Genomic DNA, 20,846 nt, shown 5'->3' with positions numbered 1-20,846 from the left:
TCATGACTTTCAGATGACCACTATTGATTTTCAGGTCATTAGATCAAAGGTCAAGGTCACAGTGTCTTGAAACAGAAAAATGGTTTCCGGATGATAACTCAAGAATGCTTGCACCTAGGATCATGAAACTTCATAGGGGCATTGATCATGACTGGCAGATGACCCCTATTGATTTTCAGGTCACTAGGTCAAAGGTCAAGGTCACAGTGACTCAAAAGAGTAAAATAGTTACCGGATGAAAACTCAAGAATGCTTACGCCTAGGATCATGAAACTTCATAGGTACATTGATCATGACTGGCAGATGACCCCTATTGCTGTTCAGGTCACTAGGTCGAAGGTCAAGGTCACAGTGACAAAAAACGTAATCACACAATGGCTGCCACTACAACTGACAGCCCATATGGGGGGCATGCATGTTCTACAAACAGCCCTTGTTGGGCGAGTATTGAACAAACTTTTCTCGCCCGACCATCAACTTCACTCGCATGTGTGACGGTCGAGCAGATTCTTCAAGGCCTGCCATACCAAATATAGCAGTGCAATTTTTGCTATTGCTATTGCTATAAAGAACACTGATTTTTTTATGGATTAATTTATTTAAAAAAATATGTTTTGATTTAGAGTACATGTAATTATGTAGCTAATATAATATATATATATATATATATATATATATATATATATATATATATATATATATATATGTATATATATATCAATTTCTCAATCTACATTTGGATACTTTAAACTATTGCAATGTTTAAGTCCTTGTTTAATGCAATGCTTCAAAAATTAGAATGCTTATAAAGATAAATATATTCCCACACATATTTGTTTAGCATGACTGTACTGATGTTTATTGATATGAATATCTTCTCACCCTTTGTTGTTTAGTATGGCTGCCAGGTGTGTAGTTTTGTTGCCCGGGGCAGCACAGCAGTCTATCACCATGGAGCCAGGGAGTGGGGATAGCACATGGGCAGGAAAACAGCTAGCCTACAGTGTAAACAAGATTTGCTTATCTGATATTTGGTATATTAATTATTAACCAGTGAAGCTAATCTGATTTTTGGTCAATAAATTAGGGACACAAAAAAGTTATAAATTAAGTTACCTGTTAAGCTACTAGTACTGTATTTAAATGACTTAACTTGTTAATTGAAATAAAGAAGAAGTACTAAAATATATTTGTTATACCTTTAACATTGATTTTACATGACATTTCTGCTAAAATGAAAGCAAATTAATAGCCGCTTGCCTTATTCAGCTAAAAAAAGTTCAACTAAAACAGTTTTTTAGGAATGCCAACATTCAAAATATCTCATTACTGGGGCATAATTTGAACAAACTAGGTGGAGGACTATACAATGTCACTACATACCAAATTATGTAGCCCTAGGCCTAATGGTTATGGACAAGATTTTTTTTTTATTTTCACAAAATAGGCATTATATAAGCATATGTTCAATTTTGTGACCCCCGGGGCAGGTTCAAATTTGACCCCAGGGATAAAATTTAAACAAATTTGGTAGAGGACTATAAGATGTCACTACATACCAAATAAGTTAGCCCTAGACCCAATGGTTATGGACAAGAATTTTTTTAAGTCTTCACAAAATAGGCCTGATATAAGCATATGTTCAATATTGTGACCCCCAGGGCAGGGTCAAATTTGACCCCAGGGGCATAATTTGAACAAACTTGGTAGAGGACTATAAGATGTTACTACATACCAAATTTGTAAGCCCTAGACAATGGTTATGGACAAGAGATTTTTAAAGTTTTCACAAAATAAGCCCTTTATAAGCATATATTCAATTTTGTGACCCCGGAGCAGTTTCAAATTTGACCCCAGGGGCATAATAATTTGAACAAACTAAGAAGAGAACTATGACATGTCACTACATGACAAATTTAGTAAGCCTATGCCATACCGTTATGGACAAAAATATTTTTAAAGTTTTCCCACAATAGGCCTTATATAAGCATATGTTCAATTTTGTGACTCTCGGGGGCACGGTCAAACTTGACCCCAGGGGCATAATTTGAACAAACTTGGTAGAGGACTATAAGATGTCACTACATACCAAATTTGGTAGCCCTAGCCCCAATGTTTATGGACAAGTAGATTTGTAAAGTTTTCAAAAATAAGACCTTTATAAGCATATATTCAATTTTGTGACCCCTCGGGCAGTTTCAAATTTGACCCCAAGGGCATAATTTGAACAAACTAAGAAGAGAACTATTACATGTCACTACATACCAAATTTGGTAGCCCTATGCCATACAGTTATGGAAAAGTAGATATTTAAAGTTTTCACAAAATAGGCCTTATATAAGCATAGGTTCAATTTTGTGATCCTCTGGCGGGTTAAACTTGACCCCAGGGGCATAATTTAACAAAAAACTTGGTAGACGACTCTAAGATGTCACTACTTACCAAATTTGGTAGCCCTAGGCCCAATGGTTATGAACAAGTAGATTTGTAAAGTTTTCACAAAATAGACCCTATATAAGCATATGTTCAATTTGTGACCCCCGGGCAGTGTCAAATTTGACCCCAGGGGCATAATTTGAAGAAATTTGGTAGAGGACTATTAGATGTCTCTACATACCAAATTTGTTTGCCCTTGGCCCAATGGTTATGGACAAGATGATTTTTTAAGTTTTCACAAAATAGGCCTTATATAAGCATATGTTCAACTTTGTGACCCCCGGGGCAGGGTCAAATTTGGCCCCAGGGGCATAATTTGAAGAAATTTGGTAGAGGACTATTAGATGTCTTTACATACCAAATTTGATAGCCCTAGGCCCAATGGTTATGGACGAGACTATTTTTAAAGTTTTCATAAAATAGGCCTTATATAAGCAAATTTTCATTTTTGTGACCCCCGGGGCAGGGTCAAATTTGACCCCAGGGGCATAATTAGAACAAATTTGAAAGAGGTTTACCCCAGGAACTTTCCTGTGAAATTTCATCAGAACTGGAACAGTAGTTTAGGAGAAGTTGTAAAGGGTTAAAATGTGTATACAAGTGGTAAAGGGTTAAAATGTGCATAAAAGTGGTAAAGGGTTAAAATGGTTAAAAGGGTTAAAGGGTTAAAATGTGTATACAAGTGGTAAAGGGTTAAAATGTGTATATAAGTTGTAAAGGGTTAAAATGTGTATATGTAAGTTGTATATGTAAGTTGTATATGTAAGTTGTAAAGGGTTAAAATGTGTATATAAGTTGTAAAGGGTTAAAATGCGTATATAAGTTGTAAAGGGTTAAAATGAATATATAAGTTGTAAAGGGTTAAAACGTGTATATAAGTTGTAAAGGGTTAAAATGTGTATACAAGTGGTAAAGGGTTAAAATGTGTATATAAGTGGTAAAGGGTTAAATTGTGTATATAAGTTGTAAAGGGTTAATATGCGTATATATGTAGTTAAGGATTCAAATGTGTTTAAAAGTGGTAAAGAGTTAAAATGCGTAATATAAGTGGTTAAGGGTTAACATGTGTATATCAGTGGTTATAGTTTTAAGCTGATGTTCTAACCTTATCGTGCAGAATTATAGAGTCATTCATGTATAATGGCTGTGTGTGCAGGTCAGTGCCAGGTGGGAACATCAATACATTGGGGATGTGGGGGTCCTCTATAACAGTCTGGGGCTGAAGAATCTCACGCAGACACTGTGGGCTGAAACAAACATGACGTAATAAATTATTTTACCATACCACTACATTGATATCTGCCTGAAATAATGCTGTCTGATATATATTTCAGGCCTATGGGTTGAAACAAACATGATGTAATACATCATTATGAGTAACATAGTTAAGACATGAGGTAAGTCTTTACCTATTTTAACAACTAATATGACAATCATGGATTTCAATCGAAGCAGAATCCTGTTTTTCTATGCAAGTGTTTTGCTTTTTTTTTCTCACCTATTGACTCATGCAAATTATTAGCCTTGCATCATTTTGATGGAAATGTTACCAGAAGGCGAAGTCAAAAATATATTTTATTCAATACAAATTGTGTTATTTTGCAGTGTTTTACTAAAATGCTAAGAAAAATTTGCAGAGAATCAAAAAAGTATGCACAATCAATAAATCTGTACTTCAGGACCTCTAAATTTTTATACGGTTTGTTTGAATCTTGGTTCCAAATCTATAAAAGCTTCATAATTTTTCTCAACATGAGACAAGTGTAGGAGACCGTCTCAGTTGTTTTTTTTAACATTTTGGGAATGGGGGTGGGTCCCTTTGGATTTGGTTAAATTGGGTCTTTCCGGCGTAAATTGGGAAATAAGTGTTGTGTTTTTGGCTAACAAATGCTTTAAAATTGAGAATACATTTAATAAAGTTTAACTTTAAGAGCTTAATGGGAGATAAACTAAATGTTGAAACTTAACAAGAGATGTGTTTGTCAAAAACACAATGCCCCCTATTGTGCCGCTTTGAAGCCATAGATTTGATCTTTGACCTTGAAGGATGACCTTGACCTTTCACCACTCAAAATGTGCAGCTCCATGAGATACACATGCATGCCAAATATCAAGTTGCTATCTTCAATATTGCAAAAGTTATCAAACTTTAACCAAGGTAAAAGTTTTGGGACACACACAATGAATGAATGACAGACAAACAAGCCAAAAACAATATACACCCGATCTTTCGATCCGGGGGCATAACAAAATTGGTTTATTTTGGAAACCTTCAATTGGGAATTTTAAGGTCATATATTGGAAATGGTCATTTTACTCGTCCAAGATATTATGTGGATAAATCTTCTGACTAAGTTTCAAGAAGATCGGAAGGTAAATGTGGCCTCTAGAGTGTTAACAAGATTCTACTATAGCCATATAAGGAAAAATAAAAAATGCTCCGCCCCTTGGAAGCAATGTTTTTCAAGTAAACATAATTATTTTCGAACTCATCCAAGAAATCATTGAGACCAATCTTCTGACCAAATTTCATGAAGATTTGACAATAAATGTGGCCTTTAGAGTGTTAACAAGGTTTTACTATAGCCATATACATGTATAGCCATATACGGAAAAATGCCCCGCTCCTGGTGGTCATGTTTTTAAAGCAACCAAAACCATTTTCGAACTAGTCCAAGATATCATTGGGAAAAATCTTCTGACTAAGTTTCATGATAAGCAGAAAATAAATGTGACCTCTATAGTGTTAACAAGGTTTAACAATAGCCATATAAGAAAAAAATGCCCCGCCCCCGTGGTGGCCATGTTTTTCAACCAACCGGCATCATTTTTGAACTCTTCCAAGATATTATTAAAATGAATCTTCTGACTGAGTTTCATGAAGATCAGACAATAAATGTGGCCTCTAAAGTGTTAACAAGGTTTTACAAAAGCCATATATAGACCTTTAAGGAAAAATGCCCCGCCCCCTTGTGGCCATGTTTTTAAAGAAACCAAAACAATTTTTTAAACTCATCCGAGATATCATTTAGACAAATCTTCTGACAAAGTTTCATGACGATCGGTAAATAAATGTGGCCTCTAGAGTGTTAACAAGGTTTTATTATAGCCATGTAGGGAAAAATGCTCCACCCCCTGACGGCCATGTTTTTCAGCCAACCGGCATCATTTTTTAACTCGTCCAAGATATTATTGATATGAATCTGCTGACCAAGTTTCATGAAGATTGGACAATAAATGTGGCCTCTAGAGTGTTAACAAGATTTTACTATAGCCATATAAGGAAAAATGCCCAGCCCCTTGGCAGCCATGTTTTTCAAGCAAAGGTTACCATTTTTGAACTCATCCAAGATGGTATTGGGACAAATCTTCTGAGCAAGTTTCATGAAGATCGGAAAATAAATGTGGCCTCTAGAGTGTTAACAAGGTTTTACTATAGCCATACAAGGACAAATGCCCCGCCCCCTGGTGACCATGTTTTTCAACCAACCGGCATCATTTTCAAACTCGTCCAAGATATTATTGGGATGAATCTTCTGACCAAGTTTCATGAAGATCAGACAATAAATGTGGCCTCTAGAGTGTTACAGGGGGTTTTTTTACTAAGAAAGTGACGCCGATAATCGGCGTCTTCCCCTACCAGAATTTTTCCCCTAAAACTACCATTTCCCCTCCAAAAATATAATTTTTCACCAAATTATAATATTTTACCCTCAAAGAAATGTTTTTTTCTTTCTTTTGGGAAGTCGACACTTATCGTATTTGTACCATGTTCAACGATCTCGCTCTCTCTCTCCCGACGAACACTCAAATCTGGGAATCCCAGTGATTCTATATATAGCTCTTAAATTACGTCATGGAAACCGGGCAACTAATCGTATTAATCATGTGACTATTTTACTGGATTCCGGTCTTGCGCGAGAAGGGTGATTCGTCAATTAATTACCGGAAACCAGTCGAGTTTTCATCCGGGTTATGTGAAAGCCAAGATGGGTATAAACGTTAAAACAGAAAAAAAGTCTCACAATTGGCGTTCATACACGAACAAAATAAAACGTTCGGACTCGGAAAATATTAATTGTGTTGAAGCATTTTTTAAGAATGAATCATCAAAAACCGTTGAAACCCAGCAGGATTCGGAGGTACATGTAATCAGCATCGATTAATACTGTCGGATTATTGTGAAAGTGAAAGTAGACAATCGGCAGCTGCCACACCTTTCCCTTCCAATACTGTAGCAGATCTAGATCGTCAACCCATTCATCATGAAATTGAAATCACAATATTGAAATCGTTCCCCGGCCCCAGTTGAAAAATTTCCCATTATTAGATCTACCCCTGCAACTTTATTAGGACTTTGACTTTAATATCATACTTGTTCATGTGTTTATGAACAAAAAGCTCAGAGACATGTCTCTGTTTTCTATAAAAAACAAACCTGAAGTATGTAGGCGAGTTATAGACATTGAAATGAACAGTTTTTATTTTTTCCCCAAATATGTATTTTTCGCGCTCGATTTTCCCCTTTTACCCAGCGTCCAGCGTCTTCCCCTTTTTCTAAAAAAAACATCTGTGTTAACAAGATTTTACTATAGCCATTTATAGCCATATAAGGAAAAATGCTCCGCCTGTTGGCTGCCAATGTTTTTCAAGCAAACGTAACCATTTTAAAACTCATCCAAGATATCATTGAGACCACAAGATATCATTGAGACCAATCTTCTGACCAAATTTCATGAAGATTGGACAATAACTGTGGCCTCTAGAGAGTTAACAAGGTTAATGTTGACGCCGCACAATGGACAACCGACGACGGACAATAGGCGATCACAAAAGCTCACCATGAGCACGTTGTGCTCAGGTGAGCTAAAAACAATCACTGAAATTTAACAAGCCCCATGCCAGCACTCAAATCATGAATAAGCTCATTTAAATTTTCTGCAGCAGAAAAAATAGACCCTTCCACTAATGTCAAAAATATTGAAACCATAAGCAATATTTCAAAGTCATCACACTTGAATATAAAAGTAGGGGTAACAAGAGATGTGTTCGTCAGAAACGCAATGCCCCCTATTGCGCCGCTTTGAAATTAAATTTCAATATATAATTTGGCAGGTTTAGAAATGATCTCCCTTTTATAGCTTATTACTTCCCTTGGATTGTATTTTTTACTTTTGACCTTGAAGGATGACCTTATTTTTTTTATATTATATTCTTGAAAAAAATATAACTTCCCTTGTGAAATTGATCTGTACTTGCCAAATGATATATAATAGAAATTATCTCCCTTAAAAGCTTGTTACTTCCCTTGGATTTAGTTTTGTGACCTTTGACCTTGAGACCTTGAAGGATGACCTTGACCTTTCAACACTCAAACTGTGCAGCTTCATGAGATACACATGCATGCCAAATATCAAGTTGCTATCTTCAATATTGCAACAGTTATGGCCAATGGTAAAGTTTTCGGACAGACACACAGACAGACAGACGGACTGACAGTTCAACTGCTATATGCCACCCTACCGGGGGCATAAAAACCATCTCAGCTGAGGAAAATGCCTCCCTCTAACAGGGTTTAACTCAACTATTCATTTGTATAATGGGGTTTGATGAACTGTATGCTTACTTAGTCCACTTGACTCTTTGGCCTACTGTATGTATTGTTATATGAAAACCTTGAATAACTTTGAAACATTAAGAAAAAAAGAACTTTGAAACATATTTTCTTGCAAACTTGTGCTTTCTAGACTCCCATTAAAATAGCAAGGTGAAATCCTGATCTGTCTATAATCAATTATATTTACATGTGCATTACCTTCAGGTTGTGTGTTTGTTAAGAGCTGTTTGAGATCACTTACCCCTGCTTCTATCTTTAGTCTCTCACATGCTGCATGAAGACCTGTCTTGTGTCTCGCCATAAACACCTGAATTTCAACATCAACGGTCACCTTATGTTAGAGTTTTCAATAAACAATTGAGTAGCCAGGCATATTTTTGAAGTAGTCAGCAACTGAGAACTAAAACAGGCATTTTTGAATTTATATTTTGGGGGCCAAGATTGTAAGTAACCTGTAAAGTTGCTGGCTGCCAATATTCTGGAGAACACTGCGTACATGCAAAGTCATTCAACCACACTGCGTGATGCCAAGTCATGCAACCTTTTTTTGACAAGCAATTAAGTCATCAAACTGAGAATTAACATTACAAGTGTATGCTTACACACTGACATGCAAGTTAAAAAATATCCAAAACAAATATATTTATAACTCTGGTTAGATCTATAATAGTTGTATCATAGTTACATTTAAAAGCACAACTTTATGTTGAATGCTTTCATTTGGTTTATAGTAAAATATGAATAACGTTAAAAATGGAAATTTACTGTTGCTTATGAATACCAGCTTATGAACATAGGAAAGAAATACTAGCACTTGTGGCTCTGTACACTGCCTTTGCCATGCTAAACTTAATCAATATATTATTTAGAACAATAAGAAATCTGAAATAAAAAACTGGACCAGATTTCAAAAATAAATAAATAAGTAACTTACGCTTCTTTAATCAATTTTTATTGCAATGTTTGCAGACAAAATATTAAATAATAAATTGCTTAAATTGCAACTGGCAGACAAGCTATTGGAATGGCCCTCAATTCTCTATGTACCTTGAATCTGCCTCGCACTCCCCTACCAAACATGTGTTCATACAGCAGCACCAAGGCCAAGTGTTCGTCATGTTTAAGTTGCTTGTCTCGCAGGAAACCCTCACACTGGCCAGCAATCTGCTTCAATATGGGGGCATTCTTCAACACTTCACAGACAACTGCATACAGCGCTTTCTTGTTCTAGAAATAAACAATCTTGTATTTATTACAAAACATAGCTCTATCAAGTGCATCACTCATATATATAGGATCTGGCACGAGACTCGGAGTTGCCATATCATACTATATTTTATCAAACTAATTCAGGAATTTTGTTTGTAAGCGAGCCTTAAGCAAGATTACTAACACATTTCCTGGGCGAGTTTAATCAAATATGGTATGATATGGCAATGAGCGTCAGATCTTTTTTATCACATGCTTTTAAATGAGCAAAATAAATAAATATTCAGGCAAACATAATGATAAAACCCAAATGCTGTTCAAATTTCGTGATGTCATTTGACTTGCAACGTCATTTCAGCAAAATAACAAAGAGCGATTGGTCAATAAACAAAAACTAAGCCAATGAAAACGCTTAAAAAGTATATTACACATGTGCAAGAAAAAAATATATTTGTAATGGTTATATTACATAGGAAACAGGGTATGGCTTGTGATAATAAAATGTATATGCTCAATAAGTGAGATATAGAGAATCTAAAGGCTGTGGATTTGTCTACAACAAAAATGTTCTTTTGAATGAAAATTTCCAAAACAAGTTAAGTTCCTATTTTTTTTTACACTTTTAAATGTGACATATTGATGGTTTTTCAACTTCATATGAACCAAATATACGCTAGTCCATGGTTCAAACTTTACAGTATCACTCAAATGTTATAACATATCAAACCAGTGACAGAGTCATTAACGTTTGTTTAAACATTTTTACAGTGTTTCAGGGACATTTTACAAATAAAAATAAATTAATTATCAATCCAGTTTGTTGTGGGTCAAAAGTAAATCCTGAACCATAAAAAAATAATTTCATTATCTGACTTTCATTCCTAACATGAAATATCAAGTTTGGTCCTCAACTTAAATGATACTCCCTAGGCTTGTATTTAAATCACGCTTTATTTGTGCAACAAAAAAACTGTACCCCAAATCGAAGGATAAAATGTTTATGTCATAAGCTTTAACACACCCAACCTTGTCACTAAACTGAACCTTGAATTAAATCGATAAAGAGTTCTTTGGATTTTTAACATTTCCATCAAAAGATTATTATTACATGGAATAATAGTTGACAATATGGAATCTTTATATCTTAGTATTTGTATTGCTGACTCACATGCCAGAAATGTTCAAGTGCAAATCGGGACAATTCATAAAAAAGACGGAAATTGACAAAAGCGGGACAACTTAAGGGATCAATCATTACACTTGTGTTTAAATTAGTCAGCAACCAGTACATGTATATTACTTACAAAAACTCATAATTGTTGGCAAATTTTGACCATAAATGTGTTCATGAACTTCATAAACACAACACGTTTCGAGCACTGTTCTTATTTAACCAATTATCAATTTACTCTAAATTTAGATTGATGCAATATGCACAAACTATTTTCTGAAAATCAGTTAAAAATAGTAAATTTATGTGAAACATAAATTTATATCGGTCAGCACTCAATTTGTTTGATTTACAAAATCTGACATCTTTTAAGGCTCAGGTGGTATAATATACTGAATACCTCATAACAGAATGACTGGATTTGATGATGATATGTAATACAAAAGCAGTTGGCTTTTATTTCACATGTCCTATGTTGCATCTATCGATAGCAATAAGCGACCCTGTTTATAAAGACCACATGGTGTTTATTCATCATAAAATCACAAAATACCTATCAAATTGCTGACAAGGTGTAAAAAAACTCGCATAGTAGAAAAAGTTTTTCAATAGGGGGCAAGAAAGGGATAAGCGATGTAAATTTAAGTCAGACAAAGTTTGAATAGCGAATTTTATTGTGAATTTATATAACGCATGTTGTTTTTTACAAATGTCCATCAGGACAAATTGTCTCATATCGGGACGCAGGGACAAAAGTGGGACTGACCTGCCAAGATCAGGACGTCTGGCATGAATGATTTAGGAACAGAAACAACTAAACCAGAGTTGTGATTTAAGATTTGCATAAGGCTCAGGGGATATACCTGGATACCTGGACTGTTGGGCCGTAAATTAGCTATGCTGTAATGGCCCCTCTGATAAATGGTATCTTCTTTAGAATCTCTCTCTGATATATACTATTTTGTTAAGACTTCTCTAGAGTGCGCTTAAAGTAAAGTTAAATTGTTAATTTTACTTAATTTACAGATTGGTTAACCTTTTTAATGTTCCATTTCTCAGAATTTAGCAACGATTCAAATTAACACTTGTGGCAGCTATTGTTGATTCTTCCAAACTGTTCCAGTAATGAATTGATCTTTGACTAAAGGTGTTGAGTCTTACATTACTTATGGAATTCTTGCCTCTAAGTTTCAAGTGATGACCACAAAGATTATCCTCAGCAAGATCGAACAATTTTTCCCATTTTAAATCATCCAGCTTATGTAAAGATTTGAAAATTTGGATCATATCTGCCCTGTCCCTTCTGTACTCAAGAGTGACTAGTCCCAACTTTCGAAGTCTCTGGTTGTATGGTAGATGTGCCACCAATGGCACTAGTTTAGTTGCTCTTCTTTGAACATCTTCATTTAACTTTATGTTTTTTTAGGTGAGGGGACCAAACACATGATCCGTATTCTAAGGTTGGCATGATTAATATAAAAGCCAAAACCCCCCTTACAGTGTTCAAGTAAACTCTTCATTCCTATACAGATCAAGCTAAGTTAAATGACTATTTGTAAACTAAGTTTGACATGCAAAGAGAGGAAATCAGCTGAAAGGAGAAGAAATCACGACCCTGAAAAAACACTTCTTGTCCGAAAAAAATGATTATCCGAAGCATACACCCAGAAAATTATATATATTATTGACATGATGTGCAACATGTCGTATAAGATGCTTTCACGACGAAACACACCTGTATCAAAGACGAATAAACTTGAGTCTTAATTGATGCCCTTTTGCTTAAAACAGTCTGTAAAATACGACTTGCTTCAACATAAACATCCATGCCGTTTGCTATGGCAGGTTAGACACAGTACAATCTACATGTCAAATCGGCGACACTACACCAAGTTGTACCTCAAGCTATGTCTGGCAAACAATATGCATACACACAATCACACATGTCTGTAAGGCTTTTATAAATATCAGGATTGATACAAATAAGTGCATTATTGAAGTCCACCACTTTGTCATATGTAGAATATATCAAAATCATTACTGAAATCCATATTTTTGGCACAGGTTTGTATTGAATGAATGGTTTGTGCCTCGCAAAATCGTTTTGAAATAATTGCCTGTAACAACACCAACACAAGCGGTAAGAATAGATAATATTGTGAACCGAGATCTGATTAACACTTCACGTAGTAAGTTTATTAGAATCTTCCAGTCCGCACAGACTAATCAGGGACGACACTTTTAGCTTAAACGAAATTTATCGTTTATGGTAGGTAGCTTCTAAACGACAGCCCGGTGTTTACGGATAGTCTTGTCCCTGATGATCGTGTGAGGATGACATTTAACGCACACGCACTAAGCCCAGTTTTCTTTGAAAGCGTCTAGAATTTTCCATGATAACTAGGTTCACGACTGAACTCAAACTGTTATATCAGCTAAGTATCTGTCACCAGTAGCCAGAGGGCTAGGTAATCCTTCGCTATGGCTAGTTTTAGACCAGGATGTAAAGGTGTCTAATATTTCTGCTTGGATTTCATTTTTCAATTCTGTATACCAAGGTATCAAACATATGTGGTGTGGATTACGTTAACAAGTGCATGCTCACATCGCAGCTGTTCAATCAGACCTAGGAAATGGCAATACATGGACAAAATTAGTTTTCCATTAAACTAAAAAATACCTTAAAAGCGTAGAGTTTCGTCCCTGCTAGGTCAATCTGCAACGACATCATACACACAGTCCCTGTTTACCCAGAGCGAGGCTCATATACAATTAAATACTACATTGTATGGACTACTGGCGTACAAAGTAAGCGGTGCATATCCATAAGTTACGCCGCACAAACATCAGTGCACGAAAAAGTCGACCATAAACCCAGGAACTCTTTACAATGTTTCTCTTTAATGTCTTTAATATGTGAATGCGATCTCTATAAGGTTCGCAATACGTACATGTTCTTGAAGGTCATCTCCGTCTACCGTTATTACTGTAAGTTTTCGTACACGTCCTTTTTTGTCCAAAATAATTATTTTTCGTGACTCTTAATTTTCGGACATGCGCGTTTTCGTCTATCATTAATGACTCTAAATTTTCGGACAGTATATTTAACAGCGCTATTTTAACAGATTTCTACACTGTTTTCGTTTATCTTGTACCACTTTAATCATGTTTTTTACAAAAGAATTAAGGTCATAAAACATGGGAGACGCATACCTGGCGGCAATGGACCATAATTAATTAACATTTGCGTAATTGGCTAAATAACCGTGTATGCCGGCAGAAAACAATCGCTTCATCCAACAGCCTTTTAAATTATTCCTATTAAGGAAGCAGTATGTTTAATGATTTAACTTTTTTGTTCTGTATCATTTCAGGCAAGAGTTAGAAAGCTTTGAAGTTGTATTTATTTCAACGTAGAAACACTATTGTGATTTGAGTTATTGGTTTTATTTCAATATCATTATAATTTTCGGACATTTAATGTCTCTAAATTTTCGGACACTGCATTTTTTGAATATTTACCGTATCTGCATTTTCGGTCACGACTTTTTAAAATTATTTTTAAGTGTCCGAAAACTTAGACTAATAAGTAGTGCGCATGCTCATAACGTCGCCACATACCCACGTTCTCGCCACATTCCAGAAAATACTCTCCACGTCCTCTCGGGACCATGTGTTTGATTGTTTCGACTTACCAAACACTCTTCTGGAAATAAATTAAAAAAATTCGCTGATGAGTAGTAAATTGCTTGCTGATTGAACGTGTGTGTGTTCATTTCGAAGTTTGAGGTTTAATAATGGGTGGATCCAGATTGTGTTCTCGCACCCATACATGTACCTAAGTAGCTTACTAGACTCACGCAAGTTGTGACGAATAGTGTTATATCGGTAATTGCAGTATCCAGCTATTTCGCCGTGACGAATAGTGTTATACCGGTAATTGCAGTATCCAGCCATTTCGTCGTTACTGACAGATTGTCAATTTTGGTGTTGTAGGAGATAGTCGGAGTACCCAGAGGAGACCCCAACTACCCGGTATTGTGACTACTAACCAAAAGCATATGATTACTAGATCGGAGATTGAACCCGGGTCGTCTCGGTGAGAAGAGCGTGTATCAACCACACTGTGCTAATCGGACTGCCTACCGCTCAAGCACTCTAAAGTCAATACCCTGCTCACCGACCATATCGGCGATATTGTACGGTCATACGCACTTTTATCTTAACCGGTACATTCAAACTTGATGCGGTGACCAAGTAATTTCTCGTGCGGTGAGTTCTATGTATACGTTTCTAAATGGACATACATCATTCAAGAAAGGGTTCGTGTTGGTTTCTATCCAAATCATCACAATCATGGGGCCAGCATAAGCTTGTAGCACCACATATTTGAGGTAACATGTATTGTGTTCATTGTAAGTCTTGTTAACACGTTCATGGTTGGTAAATATTCTATATAGATCTACATGTATGATACAAACCATATCGTGTATATATTATAACCGTCAAGTCTAAACTGATAATGCATCTCTATCCATTTATAGTTATAACTTGTGACTGTTATGAATTGCTTCACATTGAAAATAGACAATACGTGTAGTGATGCTTTACCATCCTAAAGTTCTAATGATCTGTGTTCGCCTAATTCGAAGGTCAAAATCAAGTACGTAACATGTATATCGACTTATCTCGCAGTATTCCATCAATGCCCTCGCTTTTGTTTACAAACAAATCTGCATGCCCTAGTTGTTTAATCTGAGAGAAAACATATCTAGTTTTTCATTGCATTGTATCTCTCAAATATTTCTCAAGTATTTCTCAAAGATTGTTATATGGTTTGCAGTGAGGTAATTAGCCTACACATTTGTTTTCATGACTGATATCTTAACCTTTGTGCGAAAGTGTTAATTTGGTCCTGAAAAGTTCCATTCTCAATACGTTCAATAATCATTGAAGTAATTTAATTAGCAATGGTATTACCGCACAGTTTAAGTATTCTAGATACATTGTTATCAAGTCTAGACGCTAAATTTATTGCTTTTTAAAATGAGCAAGCTGGACATATGGTCATTCTAGACATCGTATATTGGTAAAGGTTCGATGTAATACATATGTGATTTTGATTATCACACAAATGGTTCATGTTCGATCATTGAATACCATTAACAAGGCCCTATTGTTTGAAAAAAGAGGTCTGCAAATATAAAAATAAATTTAAAGGGATCTTTTCACGTTTTGGTAAATTGACACATTTGAAAAAAGTTGTTTCAGATTCGTAAATTTTCGTTTTAGTTAGGATATGTATGAGGAAACAGTAATACTGAACATTTAGTCATTTACCATGGTCTAATATAGAAATTATATGCATCTTTTGACGATTTAAAACCCTAAACATTATAAAGCGTTGCAACGCGAAACGATTGAATAATGTGGACAGTTCTGTTGTTGTCGTTTAATTTTGTGAAACTACGAAGATTGCTTATATAAAGTATAAAATACGTCGTTCATACATACTTGGCAGGATGGCTGAGCGGTCTTATTGGTTTTTACTCCGGAGGTCACTGGTTCGAGCCCTGCTGCGGGCTACTATTTTTTTTCCTTTTTTAAATTTTATTCTTGATTTTTTACTGGAGCTTTTTAAATCCAATTTTTACATTTATCAATATAGAGCATTTAATGACAAACTTCAAAACATGCCAAAATCTGTGAAAAGGCCCCTTTAATCAAGACAATTCAGAGGATGTGAATGAATGTTCTTTAACAGTTGCTGATCCCCGTGGCTTCTTAGTGCATCGGTGAGTAGCATCCGTCCCTCTCGGGTATGTGGGCAGTCGCTCCGACGAACAAAATCGGCGAGCGACAACCCTTGCGAAGGGCGGACAACGCAGGCGCCGGAAGTTCCCGGTTGGCAGGCTATGGAATCGCCGTCCCGAAGCATGGTGCGGTCGTCTTTGGAAACAGCGAACATGTCTCCGGGAGCGGCTCCTCAGGTTCCGGAAGTGTCCAGGAGCCAATCCCGACAACAGCGGTATTTAAGCGGCGCTGGTACATTCTATTTGTGTTCAGTCTTGGAAGCTTCATACAGGTTACATTGCTCTGTTTAAAAAAAAGAAAGTATGATATTGAGTGTAATCTTATTCAAAATGTACCCTGAGGTCCATTGTGGGGAAACTCGGATTTATGCTTTTGCGTAAATTGTCATCCCAAATAAGCCTGTGAAGTCCGCACAGGCAAATCAGGGACGATATTTTCTGTCGTTTATTTATTTTAAAGAAATCTCGTTTAAACGAAATTATTTCAATCTAGTCAAAAGTGTCGTCCCTGACGAGCATGTGCGTACCGCACAGCTTATCTCGGACAAAACTTTACGCACATGAATTATTAAAGGTCAGTTTTCCCAAGACGCGGCTCATATTATTAACTTCCTGAAAGATTAAATATGAATCGTTTGCCAGCAAAAACAAGCACATGAATAATTGAAAGAAATTGTGTCTATAACGAATCAAACGTAAATATCCGTATACTTTTAAATTTCATTTTATTATTTTTTCAATTTACCAATTTTTTATTATAATATATCAAATTTCATTGCAAACGTGAGTATTTATAAGAAAGCAATCAAACGTTTAGTAAATTCATTTTAACATATTCACGCCGAATTAGAGAGAATTGCCTTGACCATAACACACCATCCACATTCTAAACACTATTTGCACAATGTATTGTTTACGACGCATTTGGGTACATTACAAATGATAATTGTATTAACAAACCTATCTTACCAGAACATGGCTAATACAAGTAATATGACTGAAATATGAATGAATACCGCAACAATCCCAATGAGCTCTGCTCTGAGAAAACAGGGCTTAATGCATGTGGGTAAAGTGTTTTCCCAGATAAGCCTGCGCAGTCCACACAGGCCAATCAGTTGCGACACGTGCCGCTGTACGGTATTTTGTGTTGTTTAGTATCTTCTTACTGAAAACTCAGTTAAGGCGGAAAGAGTAAGACTGGCTTGCACAGAGCGATTATCAAATACATAACAAAACCATATATATGACCGGCTTTTCCACAGGATTTCGCCGGGAACACGTGGAACTCTCAATGAGTTATCCCCCATACATTAATCTAAGGTTCTAATAAGAACATATGCATTATGTGTTGTTAACATTTTTAGTGATCATTTTTCGGCGTAGCTGTTTAACGTCACTTTTGACCGTATCTGACCTTTGTAAGTGTCCAATAAAATTCAAATAAAATTTCCCGCGGCTAGACACGTATAAATACACTTCATTTATTCCATTGGCTGATTTGAGCATACCACCAGAACATTGGAAACATGACCGCGTCTTTGTAACACTGTTCAACTGCGTGTTCAGCATGAAACAATTTTATCTCTAATGAAAAGGCTTGATAGATAGAAAGTTTTACACTCGACATCAATACAGTTTGTGCGTGCACCTTCTATTTTGAGAGGATTGGCAGCGCTAGAGCGTTTGTACTTAAAGGCTATGTTCTCATATTTAGTAATTACGTCCATATTCCTGTCTGTGTTCTAGTATATTTAAGTTCATAAATGTATCGTTTTACCCTACCCTGATATTCGTTTGGCCAAACCATTTTAAATTGTTTTCGAAAGTGAACATTTAACATGTAAAAGTATAAAGTTTTAAACAAGCCGTTGTTCCAGAAGTGGAAGCGTGGCCTCACTTAAATGCATTGCATTCCGACCCGCAAGGTGTCAGGGTCAGTTTGCGGCCAGTAAAACAATCGTTATGTAATATAGACGCTATCGCGTGAACTAGGTGAAGTGGAATTTTCTTTAGACCAGAAATATGTTAAATGGAAATATTCAGCGATATAATTATGGTATGTCAATAATAGATTCTTAATGTTTTCAACAATACAATAATACATATTTTTTGGGATTAATTTAACAAGAATTATACCACCATATTGACTAATGTATTAAGCATGAGCGCGATGATTCTCGATACTGTTAAAAATCGAATCAAATTGCAATGCCCGACAAACCACTAAAACAGCTTTGTTCGAAGAACGTGCGTATAAATATTTAAAATATGTACGGATACTTCGCGTGTGGCCGGTTGACTCATATGTTTTAATTTCACTTCCATCCTTCTTTGGGTTTACTGTTTTGTATCTACAGGTTTATGACCAGCAATATGTTATTATGTAAAATAAGCCGCGAAAACTCCGCGTAACATCCCGAACTGCGTGTGATGCAGCTAAGAACTGCTCAGAAAAAGACATTCGCTATCTTTGTTCTCATTCATTGAACTCTTATCCTTTCACCAACTCCAACCACAATCAACGCCGTATATCTTTTTTAAAAGATATTTCTTGTTTGTCATAATATTGTGCCTAGAAGTTAAATAATTATGACTGAATATTGCAGACATACTAATTAATAGGGCGAAACCCCAAAACACAACACGATCCATAAAACCCTATCCTTGCCTTGTTTTTCCAAATCATAGCAAAACACTACACCTGTCATGCTATTCCACAGGCGGTCGCCTGTAACACGTGTTTAAATGTTCATTGTAGTTATAAAGCTAGATTAATACCAAATGACTAACTTCAGTTTTATGACTGAAATATTGTTGCATAGTCCCACAGATCAAACACATAAGACTACCCTATCCCTGCCTTGCATTTCTACAGACGTTCACCTGGAACACGTGGGGTCCGATCACGGAGTCGGCGGAAGTGACGTTCAATTGGCAGGACAGCAACATCGGCATGCTTGCCAACTACGGCAACATCACCTCCACAGTCACCGTGATACCCATGTGCTAATTCATGGATGTGAAAGGTTCAACCGCAGGCTACATCATTGGATTTAAATGCGTTAAGTGTCATCACAGATTAGCCTGTGCATATCGCTCACTTTCCGCTAAACGAAATTCTTATTTTACAGTAGGTCTCTTCTAAACAAAAATCCAGTCAATGCGGAAAGAGTCGTCCCTGATTAGCCTGTGAGAACAGCACACGCTGATCAGGGATGACACTCTACGCAAATCAAAGAAATATATGGCCTGCTTAACCTGTTTAGTAACGTTTGTGGATTTGTTGCAGGCTGTCGAATTGTGGCCTCCTGATCGGGTTCGGCGGGTCAGTTCCGTATGCCGCTCCCGCAAAGCTGTCAGCGGTCTGGTTTCCGCCGGATCAGCGGACGACTGCGACGTCCATCGCGTCTTTTCCAACGACTTTGGCGTCGCCATGGCCTTCATTATAGGTGACCTATCGTTACATATGAGTCAGTGGTTTTCCTTAATCATAGGTGACCTATATTGCAGGCAGTGTTAGGCCTTCATCATAGTATACCTACAGATGGGACACTGTCAAACGTTAAAACGAAAATACAGTAAAAGTAAACAGTTGAAATTGCCGTCCCTGATAATCTTTCGTTGACTGTATGAGAACAAATGGACGACACTTTACGCACATGCATTTAATACTGTTTTCCCAGAGCGAGGCTCGTATATTACTTATGTTATCATTGTCAATAAAAACGTCTTAACGGCTGTGAATGCATAAATTATACCAACAGTAGCAGTAGTTGTAGTTGTTTTAATAGTAGTAGTAGCTGCAGCAGCAGCAGAAGCAGAAGCAGCAGTATCGGCAGCAAGAGTAGCAGCAGCAGTAATAGCAGCAGCAGCAGTAGCAGCAGCAGTAGTAGCAGCAGCAGCAGTAGCAGAAACAGTAACAGCAACAGCAGTAGCAGCAGTAATAGCAGTAGTAGTAGTAGTAGTAGAAGTAGAAGTAGTAGTAGTAGTAGTAGTAGTAGTAGTAGTAGTAGTAGTAGTAGTAGTAGTAGTAGTAGTAGTAGTAGTAGTAGTAGTAGTAGTAGTAGTAGCAGTAGTAGTAGTAGTAGTAGTAGTAGTGAGGGTAGTAGCGGTAGTGGTAATGAGACTGGTTAAAGTGGTAGTGGTAGTGGGACTGGTAGTAGCGGCAGTAATATTTGTAGTATTAGAAGTAGTAGAAGTAATAGTAGCAGTAGCATTGCAGTAGCAGCACCATCACCACCAACATTGGCAGTAGAAATAGTTGTTGTAGTAGTAGTAGCTGCAGCAGTAATAATAGCACTACTAGAGTAGTAGTCCAAATTCAGTAATTGGTGCGTGCTTGTTGCGAGTATAGTCGTTTGGGTTAACTCTATTTTTTACACCCACGTGTTAGTGTTCAAGTTACATTAAGATGTTTTTTTTCGGCTAACATTCCATGCAATAAACACATGCTTTCTTCTGGTTCTAAGCTCAGCATGGAAGCCCATATTGCTACTGATGCTGCTGTTACTGCTTCTACTGCAGCTAATACTACTACTACAACAACTACTAATAATGCTGCTGCTATAGCAGCTACTGCTGCTGCTGCTGCTACTGC

General features: G+C 36.5%; 2 protein-coding genes across 5 annotated transcripts in view; one reads left to right on the top strand and one right to left on the bottom strand.

Moving 5' to 3' along the window:
- The window catches only part of LOC127837799 (G-protein-signaling modulator 2-like), a 616,832-nt gene that overhangs the window by 38,976 nt on the left and 557,010 nt on the right, over positions 1 to 20,846 (bottom strand). The gene's annotated exons all lie outside the window — the stretch shown is intronic.
- Positions 14,581 to 20,846, top strand: part of LOC127837806 (solute carrier family 49 member 4 homolog) — a 583,680-nt gene continuing 577,414 nt past the window's right edge. Inside the window, exons 1-3 of one of the 4 annotated variants that reach the window (XM_052365204.1) lie at positions 14,581 to 14,705; positions 16,198 to 16,461; positions 19,539 to 19,698. In XM_052365204.1, coding sequence (XP_052221164.1) covers positions 16,255 to 16,461; positions 19,539 to 19,698 — 367 coding nt within the window. In that variant the 5' untranslated portion in view covers positions 14,581 to 14,705; positions 16,198 to 16,254. Of the gene's footprint in view, positions 14,828 to 16,197; positions 16,462 to 19,124; positions 19,276 to 19,538; positions 19,985 to 20,846 lie in introns of those variants that run through there. The other 3 variants (XM_052365203.1, XM_052365207.1, XM_052365206.1) reach the window with 3 other exon arrangements.

This window comes from Dreissena polymorpha, chromosome 7, assembly GCF_020536995.1.
Source record: "Dreissena polymorpha isolate Duluth1 chromosome 7, UMN_Dpol_1.0, whole genome shotgun sequence".
In the NCBI taxonomy this organism is placed as follows: domain Eukaryota; kingdom Metazoa; phylum Mollusca; class Bivalvia; order Myida; family Dreissenidae; genus Dreissena; species Dreissena polymorpha.
Note: the sequence above shows the minus strand (reverse complement) of the source record. Positions and strands in the feature narration are given on the sequence as shown.